General features: G+C 57.4%; 1 protein-coding gene across 1 annotated transcript in view; it reads left to right on the top strand.

The window, feature by feature from the left end:
* The first annotated feature begins 240 nt into the window (after nucleotides 1-240).
* LOC144767924 (serine protease 1-like) overlaps nucleotides 241-14,544 on the top strand; it is a 59,594-nt gene continuing 45,290 nt past the window's right edge. The window contains exons 1-2 of the mRNA XM_078651263.1: nucleotides 241-323; nucleotides 10,332-10,494. Coding sequence (XP_078507389.1) covers nucleotides 281-323; nucleotides 10,332-10,494 — 206 coding nt within the window. The 5' untranslated portion in view covers nucleotides 241-280. The remainder of the gene's footprint in view (nucleotides 324-10,331; nucleotides 10,495-14,544) is intronic.

The following is a 14,544-nucleotide window of genomic DNA, read 5'->3' as shown; positions in this document are numbered from 1 at the left end:
ATGTGCACCACTCAGGGCCCCGGGCAGCGCCAGGTCTCTGTGTCCAGCTCCAGCTGGGCAGAGAGGCCCGGCCCTCACTCTGCCTCCGCCCCTCATGGAAAACATGACATTGCCAGCAGATGTTGCACTCTCAGGGCTCAGGGCCACAGCTGCAGAGGGATCCTGGCTGGGAAGAGAGCAGCTGCCCCGGCCCCAGGGCCATCGACGGCGATAAGCTATGCGATAGTGGTATATATGTGCCTGGCACCGGGGGCCACATCTCTCGACTCTACTCAACAGGATGAAGACAGTCCTGGTTCTCCTCGCGCTCCTCGGAGCTGCAGGTGAGTCCCAGACACCCCGAGCTGTAGATACAGACCCCCCGAGCTGTAGAGACAGACACCCGAGCTGTGGAGACAGACACCCCGAGCTGTAGATACAGACACCCCGAGCTGTAGAGACAGACACCCCGAGCTGTAGATACAGACACCCCGAGCTGTAGATACAGACACCCCGAGCTGCAGATACAGACACCCCGAGCTGTAGATACAGACACCCCGAGCTGTAGATACAGACACCCGAGCTGTAGAGACAGACATCCCGAGCTGTAGATACAGACACTGCGAGCTGTAGATACGGACACTGCGAGCTCCAGATACATCCCCAGACACCCCGAGCTGCAGATACAGACACCCCGAGCTGTAGATACAGACACCCCGAGCTGTAGATACAGACACCCAGAGCTGCGGATACAGACACCCCGAACTGTAGATACAGACACCCGAGCTGTAGATACAGACACCCGAGCTGTAGAGACAGACACCCCAAGCTGTAGATACAGACACCCCGAGCTGTAGATACAGACACCCGAGCTGTAGATACAGACACCCAGAGCTGTAGATACAGACACCCAGAGCTGCGGATACAGACACCCCGAACTGTAGATACAGACACCCCGAGCTGTAGATACAGACACCCCGAGCTGTAGATACAGACCCCCCGAGCTGTAGATACAGACACCCGAGCTGTGGAGACAGACACCCGAGCTGTAGATACAGACACCCCGAGCTGTAGAGACAGACACCCCGAGCTGTAGATACAGACACCCCGAGCTGTAGATACAGACACCCCGAGCTGTAGATACAGACACCCCGAGCTGTAGATACAGACACCCCGAGCTGTAGATACAGACACCCGAGCTGTAGAGACAGACATCCCGAGCTGTAGATACAGACACTGCGAGCTGTAGATACGGACACTGCGAGCTCCAGATACATCCCCATACACCCCGAGTTGCAGATACAGACACCCCGAGCTGTAGATACAGACACCCAGAGCTGCGGTTACAGACACACCAAACTGTAGATACAGACACCCGAGCTGTAGATACAGACACCCGAGCTGTAGAGACAGACACCCCAAGCTGTAGATACAGACACCCCGAGCTGTAGATACAGACACCCGAGCTGTAGATACAGACACCCAGAGCTGCGGATACAGACACCCCGAACTGTAGATACAGACACCCCGAGCTGTAGATACAGACACCCCGAGCTGTAGATACAGACACCCGAGCTGCAGATACAGACACCCCGAGCTGTAGATACATTCCCAGACACCCCGAGCTGTAGAGACAGACACCACGAGCTGTAGAGACAAACACCCCGAGCTATAGATACAGACACCCCGAACTGTAGATACATCCCCAGACACCCGAGCTGTAGATTCAGACACCCGAGCTGTAGATACAGACACCCCGAGCTGTAGATACAGACACATCGAGCTGTAGATACAGACACCCCGAGCTGTAGATACAGACACCCCGAGCTGTAGATACAGACACCCGAGCTGTAGAGACAGACATCCCGAGCTGTAGATACAGACACTGCGAGCTGTAGATACGGACACTGCGAGCTCCAGATACATCCCCATACACCCTGAGTTGCAGATACAGACACCCCGAGCTGTAGATACAGACACCCAGAGCTGCGGTTACAGACACACCAAACTGTAGATACAGACACCCGAGCTGTAGATACAGACACCCGAGCTGTAGAGACAGACACCCCAAGCTGTAGATACAGACACCCCGAGCTGTAGATACAGACACCCGAGCTGTAGATACAGACACCCAGAGCTGCGGATACAGACACCCCGAACTGTAGATACAGACACCCCGAGCTGTAGATACAGACACCCCGAGCTGTAGATACAGACACCCGAGCTGCAGATACAGACACCCCGAGCTGTAGATACATTCCCAGACACCCCGAGCTGTAGAGACAGACACCACGAGCTGTAGAGACAAACACCCCGAGCTATAGATACAGACACCCCGAACTGTAGATACATCCCCAGACACCCGAGCTGTAGATTCAGACACCCGAGCTGTAGATACAGACACCCCGAGCTGTAGATACAGACACATCGAGCTGTAGATACAGACACCCCGAGCTGTAGATACAGACACCCCAAGCTGTAGATACAGACACCCCGAGCTGTAGATACAGGCACCCCGAGCTGTAGATACAGACACCCCGAGCTGTAGATACAGACAACACGAGCTGTAGATACAGACACCCCGAGCTGTAGATACAGACAGCCCGAGCTGTAGATACAGACACCCCAAGCTGTAGATACAGACACCCCGAGCTGTAGATACAGACAACACAAGCTGTAGATACAGACACCCCGAGCTGTAGATACAGACACCCCAAGCTGTAGATACAGACACCCCGAGCTGTAGATACAAACACCCCAAGCTGTAGATACAGACACCCCAAGCTGTAGATACAGACACCCCGAGCTGTAGATACAGACACCCCGAGCTGTAGATACACACACCCCGAGCTATAGATACAGACAACACGAGCTGTAGATACAGACACCTCGAGCTGTAGATACAGACATCCCAAGGTGTAGATACATTCACAGACACCCTGAGCTGTAGATACGACACCCCGAGCTGTAGATACAGACGCCCCGAACTGTAGAAACAGACACCACGAGCTGTAGATACAGACACCCCAAGCTGTAGATACAGACATCCCGAGCTGTAGATACAGACACCCCAAGATGTAGATACATTCACAGACACCCTGAGCTGTAGATACAGACACCCCGAGCTGTAGATACAGACACCCCGAACTGTAGATACAGACACCATGAGCTGTAGATACAGACACCCCGAGCTGTAGATACAGACACCCGAGCTGTAGATACATTCACAGACACCCTGAGCTGTAGATATAGACACCCCGAGCTGTAGATACAGACACCCGAGCTGTAGATACAGACACCCCGTGCTGTAGAAACATTCACAGACACCCTGAGCTGTAGATACAGACACCCCAAGCTGTAGAAACATTCACAGACAACCTGAGCTGTAGATACAGACACCCCAAGCTGTAGATACAGACGCCCGAGCTATAGATACATTCCCCGACACCCCTAGCTGTAGGCAGGCTCTCAGAGACCCACAGCTGTAGGTGGTTTCCCAGACACCCCAAGCTGTATGCGGGTTTCCAGACACCCTGAGCTGTAGAAACATACCCAGACACCCCGAGCTGTAGATACATTCCCAGACACCCCGAGCTGTGGGCGGGCTCTCAAAGAGCCACAGCTGTAGGTGGGTTCTCAGAGACACAGAGCTGTAGGCGGGTTCTCAAAGACACAGAGCTGTATGCGGGTTTCCAGACACCCTGAGCTGTAGAAACATACCCAGACACCCCGAGCTGTAGGCAGGTTCTCAGACACCCCGAGCTGTAGGCGGGTTCTCAGACACCCCGAGCTGTAGGCGGGTTCTCAGACGCCCTGAGCTGTAGGTGGGTTCTCAGACACCCCGAGCTGTAGGCGGGTTCTCAGAGACACAGAGCTGTAGGCGGGCTCTCAGACACCCCGAGCTGTAGGCGGGCTCTCAGACACCCCGAGCTGTAGGCGGGCTCTCAGACACCCCGAGCTATAGGCGGGCTCTCAGACACCCCGAGCTGTAGGCGGGCTCTCAGACGCCCCGAGCTGTAGGCGGGCTCTCAGACGCCCCGAGCTATAGGCGGGCTCTCAGACGCCCTGAGCTGTAGGCGGGCTCTCAGACGCCCCGAGCTGTAGGCGGGTTCTCAGAGATACAGAGCTGTAGGCGGGCTCTCAGACGCCCCGAGCTGTAGGCGGGCTCTCAGATGCCCCGAGCTGTAGGCGGGCTCTCAGACACCCCGAGCTGTAGGCGGGCTCTCAGACGCCCCGAGCTGTAGGCGGGTTCTCAGAGACACAGAGCTGTAGGCGGGCTCTCAGACGCCCGAGCTGTAGGCGGGCTCTCAGACGCCCTGAGCTGTAGGCGGGCTCTCAGACGCCCTGAGCTGTAGGCGGGCTCTCAGACGCCCTGAGCTGTGGGCGGGCTCTCAGACGCCCTGAGCTGTAGGCGGGCTCTCAGACGCCCTGAGCTGTAGGCGGGTTCTCAGACGCCCTGAGCTGTAGGCGGGTTCTCAGACGCCCTGAGCTGTAGGTGGGCTCTCAGAGGCCCCGAGCTGTAGGCGGGCTCTCAGACGCCCTGAGCTGTAGGCGGGTTCTCAGACGCCCCGAGCTGTAGGCGGGCTCTCAGACACCCCGAGCTGTAGGCGGGTTCTCAGAGACACAGAGCTGTAGGCGGGCTCTCAGACGCCCTGAGCTGTAGGCGGGTTCTCAGAGACACAGAGCTGTAGGCGGGCTCTCAGACGCCCTGAGCTGTAGGCGGGCTCTCAGACACCCCGAGCTGTAGGCGGGCTCTCAGACACCCCTAGCTGTAGGCGGGCTCTCAGACGCCCCGAGCTGTAGACGGGCTCTCAGAGACACAGAGCTGTAGGCAGGCTCTCAGACGCCCTGAGCTGTAGGCGGGCTCTCAGACACCCGAGCTGTAGGCGGGTTCTCAGACGCCCGAGCTGTAGGCGGGCTCTCAGACGCCCCGAGCTGTAGGCGGGTTCTCAGAGACACAGAGCTGTAGGCGGGTTCCTCAGAGACACAGAGCTGTAGGCGGGCTCTCAGACGCCCTGAGCTGTAGGCGGGTTCTCAGAGACACAGAGCTGTAGGCGGGTTCTCAGAGACACAGAGCTGTAGGCGGGCTCTCAGACGCCCTGAGCTGTAGGTGGGTTCTCAGACACCCTGAGCTGTAGGTGGGTTCTCAGACACCCCGAGCTGTAGGCAGGTTCTCAGACACCCCAAGCTGTAGGCGGGTTCTCAGACACCCCGAGCTGTAGGCGGGTTCTCAGAGACACAGAGCTGTAGGCGGGCTCTCAGACACCCCGAGCTATAGGCGGGCTCTCAGACACCCCGAGCTGTAGGCGGGCTCTCAGACGCCCCGAGCTGTAGGCGGGCTCTCAGACGCCCCGAGCTATAGGCGGGCTCTCAGACGCCCTGAGCTGTAGGCGGGCTCTCAGACGCCCCGAGCTGTAGGCGGGTTCTCAGAGATACAGAGCTGTAGGCGGGCTCTCAGACGCCCCGAGCTGTAGGCGGGCTCTCAGATGCCCCGAGCTGTAGGCGGGCTCTCAGAAACCCCGAGCTGTAGGCGGGCTCTCAGACGCCCCGAGCTGTAGGCGGGTTCTCAGAGACACAGAGCTGTAGGCGGGCTCTCAGACGCCCGAGCTGTAGGCGGGCTCTCAGACGCCCTGAGCTGTAGGCGGGCTCTCAGACGCCCTGAGCTGTAGGCGGGCTCTCAGACGCCCTGAGCTGTGGGCGGGCTCTCAGACGCCCTGAGCTGTAGGCGGGCTCTCAGACGCCCTGAGCTGTAGGCGGGTTCTCAGACGCCCTGAGCTGTAGGCGGGTTCTCAGACGCCCTGAGCTGTAGGTGGGCTCTCAGAGGCCCCGAGCTGTAGGCGGGCTCTCAGACGCCCTGAGCTGTAGGCGGGTTCTCAGACGCCCCGAGCTGTAGGCGGGCTCTCAGACACCCCGAGCTGTAGGCGGGTTCTCAGAGACACAGAGCTGTAGGCGGGCTCTCAGACGCCCCGAGCTGTAGGCGGGTTCTCAGAGACACAGAGCTGTAGGCGGGCTCTCAGACGCCCTGAGCTGTAGGCGGGCTCTCAGACACCCCGAGCTGTAGGCGGGCTCTCAGACACCCCTAGCTGTAGGCGGGCTCTCAGACGCCCCGAGCTGTAGACGGGCTCTCAGAGACACAGAGCTGTAGGCAGGCTCTCAGACGCCCTGAGCTGTAGGCGGGCTCTCAGACACCCGAGCTGTAGGCGGGTTCTCAGACGCCCGAGCTGTAGGCGGGCTCTCAGACGCCCCGAGCTGTAGGCGGGTTCTCAGAGACACAGAGCTGTAGGCGGGTTCCTCAGAGACACAGAGCTGTAGGCGGGCTCTCAGACGCCCTGAGCTGTAGGCGGGTTCTCAGAGACACAGAGCTGTAGGCGGGTTCTCAGAGACACAGAGCTGTAGGCGGGCTCTCAGACGCCCTGAGCTGTAGGCGGGCTTTCAGACGCCCTGAGCTGTAGACGGGATCACAGACGCCCTGAGCTGTAGACGGGTTCACAGACGCCCTGAGCTGTAGACGGGTTCACAGACACCCTGAGCTGTAGGCGGGCTCTCAGACGCCCTGAGCTGTAGACGGGTTCACAGACGCCCTGAGCTGTAGACGGGTTCACAGACGCCCTGAGCTGTAGACGGGTTCACAGACGCCCTGAGCTGTAGGCGGGCTCTCATACGCCCTGAACTGTAGGCGGGCTCTCAGACGCCCCGAGCTGTAGGTGGGCTCTCATAGACACAGAGCTGTAGGTGGGTTCTCAGACACCCCGAGCTGTAGGCGGGCTCTCAGACGCCCTGAGCTGTAGGCGGGCTCTCAGACGCCCTGAGCTGTAGGCGGGTTCTCAGAGACACAGAGCTGTAGACGGGCTCTCAGACGCCCCGAGCTGTAGGCGGGCTCTCAGACGCCCTGAGCTGTAGGCGGGCTCTCAGACGCCCTGAGCTGTAGGCGGGTTCTCAGAGACACAGAGCTGTAGAAGGGCTCTCAGACGCCCGAGCTGTAGGCGGGCTCTCAGACACCCTGAGCTGTAGGCGGGCTCTCAGACGCCCTGAGCTGTAGGCGGGCTCTCAGACGCCCTGAGTTGTAGGCGGGCTCTCAGACGCCCCGAGCTGTAGGCGGGCTCTAAGATGCCCTGAGCTGTAGGCGGGCTCTCAGACGCCCTGAGCTGTAGGCGGGCTCTCAGACGCCCTGAGCTGTAGGCGGGCTCTCAGACGCCCCGAGCTGTAGGCGTGCTCTCAGACGCCCTGAGCTGTAGGCGGGCTCTCAGACGCCCCGAGCTGTAGGCGGGATCTCAGATGCCCTGAGCTGTAGGCGGGCTCTCAGATGCCCTGAGCTGTAGGCGGGCTCTCAGATGCCCTGAGCTGTAGGCGGGCTCTCAGATGCCCTGAGCTGTAGGCGGGCTCTCAGATGCCCCGAGCTGTAGGTGGGCTCTCAGACGCCCTGAGCTGTAGGCGGGCTCTCAGACGCCCTGAGCTGTAGACGGGCTCTCAGAGACACAGAGCTGTAGGCGGGTTCTCAGACGCCCCGAGCTGTAGGCGGGCTCTCAGACGCCCTGAGCTGTAGGCGGGCTCTCAGACGCCCTGAGCTGTAGGCGGGTTCTCAGACGCCCTGAGCTGTAGGCGGGTTCTCAGAGACACAGAGCTGTAGGCGGGCTCTCAGACGCCCTGAGCTGTAGGCGGGCTCTCAGAGACACAGAGCTGTAGGCGGGCTCTCAGATGCCCCGAGCTGTAGGCGGGTTCTCAGACGCCCCGAGCTGTAGGTGGGCTCTCAGACGCCCTGAGCTGTAGGCGGGTTCTCAGACGCCCCGAGCTGTAGGCGGGCTCTCAGACGCCCCGAGCTGTAGGCGGGTTCTCAGACGCCCTGAGCTGTAGGCGGGCTCTCAGACGCCCCGAGCTGTAGGCGGGTTCTCAGATGCCCTGAGCTGTAGGCGGGCTCTCAGACGCCCTGAACTGTAGGCGGGCTCTCAGACGCCCTGAGCTGTAGGCGGGCTCTCAGAGACGCAGAGCTGTAGGCGGGTTCTCAGACGCCCCGAGCTGTAGGCGGGTTCTCAGACGCCCTGAACTTTAGGCGGGCTCTCAGACGCCCTGAGCTGTAGGCGGGTTCTCAGACGCCCTGAGCTGTAGGCGGGTTCTCAGAGACACAGAGCTGTAGGCGGGTTCTCAGAGACACAGAGCTGTAGGCGGGCTCTCAGACGCCCTGAGCTGTAGGCGGGTTCTCAGATGCCCTGAGCTGTAGGCGGGCTCTCAGACGCCCTGAGCTGTAGGCGGGTTCACAGACGCCCTGAGCTGTAGGCGGGCTCTCAGACACCCCGAGCTGTAGGCGGGCTCTCAGAGACGCAGAGCTGTAGGCGGGTTCTCAGACGCCCCGAGCTGTAGGCGGGTTCTCAGACGCCCTGAACTGTAGGCGGGCTCTCAGACGCCCTGAGCTGTAGGCGGGTTCTCAGACCCCCTGAGCTGTAGGCGGGTTCTCAGAGACACAGAGCTGTAGGCGGGTTCTCAGAGACACAGAGCTGTAGGCGGGCTCTCAGACGCCCTGAGCTGTAGGCGGGCTCTCAGACGCCCTGAGCTGTAGGCAGGCTCTCAGACGCCCTGAGCTGTAGGCGGGTTCACAGACGCCCCGAGCTGTAGGCGGGCTCTCAGACGCCCTGAGCTGTAGGCGGGCTCTCAGACGCCCTGAGCTGTAGGCGGGTTCTCAGATGCCCTGAGCTGTAGGCGGGCTCTCAGACGCCCTGAGCTGTAGGCGGGTTCACAGACGCCCTGAGCTGTAGGCGGGCTCTCAGACACCCCGAGCTGTAGGCGGGCTCTCAGACGCCCTGAGCTGTAGGCGGGTTCACAGACGCCCCGAGCTGTAGGCAGGTTCCCAGAGACACAGAGCTGTAGGCGGGCTCTCAGACGCCCCGAGCTGTAGGCGGGCTCTCAGACGCCCTGAGCTGTAGGCGGGCTCTCAGACGCCCTGAGCTGTAGGCGGGCTCTCAGACGCCCCGAGCTGTAGGCGGGCTCTCAGACGCCCCGAGCTGTAGGCGGGCTCTCAGACGCCCTGAGCTGTAGGCGGGCTCTCAGACGCCCCGAGCTGTAGGCGGGCTCTCAGACGCCCTGAGCTGTAGGCGGGCTCTCAGAGACACAGAGCTGTAGGCGGGCTCTCAGACGCCCCGAGCTGTAGGCGGGCTCTCAGACGCCCTGAGCTGTAGGCGGGCTCTCAGACGCCCTGAGCTGTAGGCGGGCTCTCAGACGCCCAGAGCTGTAGGCGGGCTCTCAGACGCCCTGAGCTGTAGGCGGGCTCTCAGACGCCCTGAGCTTTAGGCAGGCTCTCAGACGCCCCGAGCTGTAGGCGGGCTCTCAGACGCCCCGAGCTGTAGGCGGGCTCTCAGACGCCCTGAGCTGTAGGCGGGCTCTCAGACGCCCCGAGCTGTAGGCGGGCTCTCAGACGCCCTGAGCTGTAGGCGGGCTCTCAGAGACACAGAGCTGTAGGCGGGTTCACAGACGCCCTGAGCTGTAGGCGGGCTCTCAGACGCCCCGAGATGTAGGTCATGTCCCAGGCACGATTCACAAAAGTAAACTTTGACCAAAGGTTTTAGTTTAGACCAGAAGTCTAAGTTTAGTAGTAGTAAAGTTAGGGGCAGATTTACCTTCCCTGTGCGCCAGCAGTGCGGCACTTTTCGTGACGCACTGGCGGCGCATTTCATTGCCCCATATTTACACGCACTCATAAAGCCTCCCTGCGTGACTTTTCCTCTCCTTGTAAATACGGCCCCTTCACACGCAGCGCTGTGCTTGGAAGGGGCGTTCCAAGGGTGTTGCTGTGGGTGTTCCCACGCAACACACATGGAATCAGGCACATCTCCAGATTTACGAGGAATTGTGAACCTGGAAACGGGTTCGAATGCTGCGACACCCTAGCGGTTGGCATAGCGAGGCGCAACGAGGAGAAATGTTTTCATTTCTCCCAGTTTTTCCCTCTTTCAATGCGTGCTGCGTTCTACGGCACGCATTGTAAGAGGACGAGGCTGCAGCAATTATTTTTGTGCAGGAAAATGCCCCTTCCTGCAAAAAACCAACCTCCCCATGATGCAGGCATGCTTGCACCATGGTGCCAGGGTGCCTGCACGGGCACTTGGCAGCTGTTTGTGCGCCAGCGCAGGGGAGAGCACAGGAATGCAATATATTGTAAAGATGTCACATTCCTGTGCTCTGAAAGTGCCGCAGCGTGGCGCAGCCAAAGGGCTTGCGTTGCCGCGCTGTGGCACTTCCTTGTAAATCTGCCCCTTAGACTTTTGGTCTAAGTTTACCTTTGTGAATTGGGCCTTCTGTGTCTCCCCACCTCTGTGATACTCCTACCGTCATCTCAGACTCTAACCAGTGCCTTCTCCTTGCAGCGGCCGCTCCATGGGACGACGATGATAAGATTATTGGGGGCTACACCTGCAAACCCCACTCCCAGCCCTGGCAGGTCTACTTCACCACCAGTGGGAGCCGCTGGTGCGGGGGCTCGCTCATCAACGAGTACTGGATCATATCTGCAGCTCATTGCTACAAACCGTGAGTAAACCCTCCTTAGTTCCATACGAGAGCGGTGAAGACATGAAGACAAGAGAGGCTGAGCGCATGAAGCCATTAGCGGGCTCAGTCGTATGTTTCCTAACCTGGGCATAAGTAGCAGAGCGGCCTTTACCCTACAGTTGTCGCACCTTGCTCTACGTCACGTTTCTTCCACTGACCTTTTACCCAGTTATGTGCTGAATAAATGTCGATAAGTTTCCTTGAAACCAGGCGCATTTGTTATGCATGAGGATTCTTAGCATCATATCTGAATCCGCTGCACATGACGTACATAACAGGATTAACAGACCATCTTCATGCTCAGGCGACAGAGCTACTTTGCATAATTACAATTATTGATTTAGGTTCATCTTCATAATCATACTCACGAGATACTAATTGTGGTAGAACGCCCGAGGCTGCCTTTTTAGGTCTCGCGACCTATCAATGCGCACAAGCGCATTGAGCGGAGCGAGAATTCAAGTGCTCGAAATCCTCGTCAAACCAAGGGCGTCTTGGTGAGGTTTTCTTTAAGTTCACGTGAACCACGTGATTAAACAAGCACGCGCATCAGCCTCCCTCCCTCCCTCCTAGTTGCATTTTTTCACGGCCGCACAGCACATCAAAGGGCTTCTCCCAGCGTGTGCTGTGCGGCTTCTCCTCCCCTAATTATTCATGGCTGGCCGGCCAGCCGTATTTTCAGTTTCCCGGCCGCTCATCTTCTCGCTTGTTTTTTTTATTTTCATTCCCGTTCGCCAATGCTTGTTTATTTTTATGTATGCTTTATAGAATTTGCGAACACATGCATAACTTTTCTCTGGCGCCGTGCTCCATGTTTCAGCACAGCGCCTGCTCCGTCGTCAGCTTTATGTGACTCCATCAATTAACTGCTGATAAGAAGGCTTGTCGATTCTTTAGCTTCCATTCCCCACCCTCTCATTCTCCATGTTGCTTTCATTGCCGCTGCCTCTGCAGGTCACATTTTTGCTTGCAGAATGGCAAAGAACTGGCCAGCCGATCTCATGAAATCCACTCGAGCATACTGCCCACTAGCCTTGCAGGCCAGCGCACCTTTTCGACCGTACAAGCCATACCTCACCCCACTGCCTGCGTCTCACCAGCTGAGCTACTCTTTATCTGCAGAATGGCAAAGAACTGGCCAGCCGATCTCATGAAATCCACTCGAGCATACTGCCCACTAGCCTTGCAGGCCAGCGCACCTTTTCGACCGTACAAGCCATACCTCACCCCACTGCCTGCGTCTCACCAGCTGAGCTACTCTTTATTATATCTCTTTTGCCATACACAAGTCAGACCTGTCGCTGCTGAAGCATAAATCTCTCCACCGCTGAGCAAGAATGAAAGTGCTGCCTGAGAAATATGTTCTTTATAAAAAAGCCCTCAGGTCTGTAGAGCAGGCCAAAGTATGTCGGAGAAACTTCGTCCAGTTTCTTCTTTCAGCGCGATGCTATTTTATACAGCCTCATCCGAGTCACAATAAAAATTTGAGTGATTTTGAAATCCTGGTTTAGTAATATTAAATTATATGCATCCCAATCTTTAATTCCTGCTTGATAGGCTTTTAACTGTACGTGCCATTGAGTGTGGGTAGCAACCCTTTCCATTACTAACGATATTGAAACACCTCCCTCTTTCCAACAGTCTCGCCACATGATGTCTCCCTGCCCTCCGACTCCCAATCATCATCTCTCCACACCTGAAGCTCTCTCGACATCTACCCCCTCCTCTCCCTCTGTGCACGTGGTGTTCCCCTCTCTTCCTGCCCATTCTGCCTTCTCACTAGGATTTGTTTTCCTCTCGTTTTAGGTTGCCCGTTTGCTCGAGCGAATGTACCCTTAATTCAGCTGTAAAGAATATCACACAATGCTTTGTTTTCGTCATTGTATTTTTACCGCGGCTCCTTTGATGTGCGCACATTTGCCATCAGCCACTTAGCCACTTTGTGTGCGCGCGCCGCCTCTGCTGCCAGGCTTCAGCACACCAGGCTGCACACCCCCTCACCCCCAGTCACATCATCCGCGCCCACTTCGCACGCGCTCTGCAGGTCATAAACAGGACCATCTGCTCCACTCCCAGCGCTGCATGACCGTCTTCAAAGCAAGCTTGTAACACGAGCTGCCCTCAGACGTTCCAAGACACACACTTTTCATGCTTCCTAGGTCGATAACATGAGCCCCGTTGCATTGACACACACTGCCCTCACACACACAAGTTACTGTCACACACACAATGCTCTCAGACACACAGGCTGCTCACACACACAGGCACTGTTCACACACAGGCACTGTTCACACACACACAGACACTGCTCACACACACAGACGATGCTCACACACACAGGCACTGCGCCCACACACCAGCACTGCGCGCACACACAGCCAAGGGTGCCAGGGAAAACGTATAAATAGGGATGGTTTTAAAAGAAATTTGCACTTGTTGTGCCTTTCTGCCCTCTGCATCACCACATCATCACTCAGCACCACCACATTATCACTCAGTACCACCACATCATCACTCAGCGCTACCCCAGCATCATTCAGCATCACCACATCATCACTCAGCACCACCACATTATCACTCAGCACCACCACATTATCACTCAGTGCTACCCCAGCATCATTCAGCGCTACCCCAGCATCATTCAGCATCACCACATCATCACTCAGCATCACCACATTATCACTCAGCACCACCACATTATCACTCAGCACCACCACATTATCACTCAGTGCTACCCCAGCATCATTCAGCATCACCACATCATCACTCAGCACCACCACATCATCACTCAGCACCACCACATTATCACTCAGCACCACCACATCATCACTCAGCACCACCACATCATCACTCAGCACCACCACATTATCACTCAGCACCACCACATCATCACTCAGTGCTACCCCAGCATCATTCAGCATCACTACATCATCACTCAGCACCACCACATGATCACTCAGCACCACCACAGCATCACTCAGCGCTACCCCAGCATCATTCAGCACCACCACATTATCACTCAGCACCACCACATTATCACTCAGCACCACCACATTATCACTCAGCAGCACAACATCACTCAGCACCACCACAGCACCACTCAGCACCACCCCAGCATCACTCAGCACCATCCCAGTATCACTCAGCACCACCACAGCACCACTCAGCACCACCACAGCATCACTCGGCACCATCCCAGTATCACTCAGCACCACCACAGCACCACTCAGCACCACCACAGCATCACTCAGCACCACCACAGCATCACTCAGCACCACCACATTATCACTCAGCACCACCACAGCACCACTCAGCACCACCACAGAATCACTCAGCACCACCACAGCATCACTCAGCACCACCACAGCATCACTCAGCACCACCACATTATCACTCAGCACCATCTCAGTATCACTCAGTGCTACCCCAGCATCATTCAGCATCACCACATCATCACTCAGCACCACCACATTATCACTCAGCACCACCACATCATCACTCAGTGCTACCCCAGCATCATTCAGCATCACTACATCATCACTCAGCACCACCACATGATCACTCAGCACCACCACAGCATCACTCAGCGCTACCCCAGCAACATTCAGCACCACCACATTATCACTCAGCACCACCACATTATCACTCAGCACCACCACATTATCACTCAGCAGCACAACATCACTCAGCACCACCACAGCACCACTCAGCACCACCCCAGCATCACTCAGCACCATCCCAGTATCACTCAGCACCACCACAGCACCACTCAGCACCACCACAGCATCACTCGGCACCATCCCAGTATCACTCAGCACCACCACAGCACCACTCAGCACCACCACAGCATCACTCAGCACCACCACAGCATCACTCAGCACCACCACATTATCACTCAGCACCACCACAGCACCACTCAGCACCACCACAGAATCACTCAGCACCACCACAGCATCACTCAGCACCACCACAGCACCACTCAGCACCACCCCAGCATCACTCAGCACCATCTCAGTATCACTCAGCACC

Source organism: Lissotriton helveticus, chromosome 7 (genome assembly GCF_964261635.1).
Source record: "Lissotriton helveticus chromosome 7, aLisHel1.1, whole genome shotgun sequence".
Taxonomy (NCBI): Eukaryota; Metazoa; Chordata; class Amphibia; order Caudata; family Salamandridae; genus Lissotriton; species Lissotriton helveticus.
Note: the sequence above shows the minus strand (reverse complement) of the source record. Positions and strands in the feature narration are given on the sequence as shown.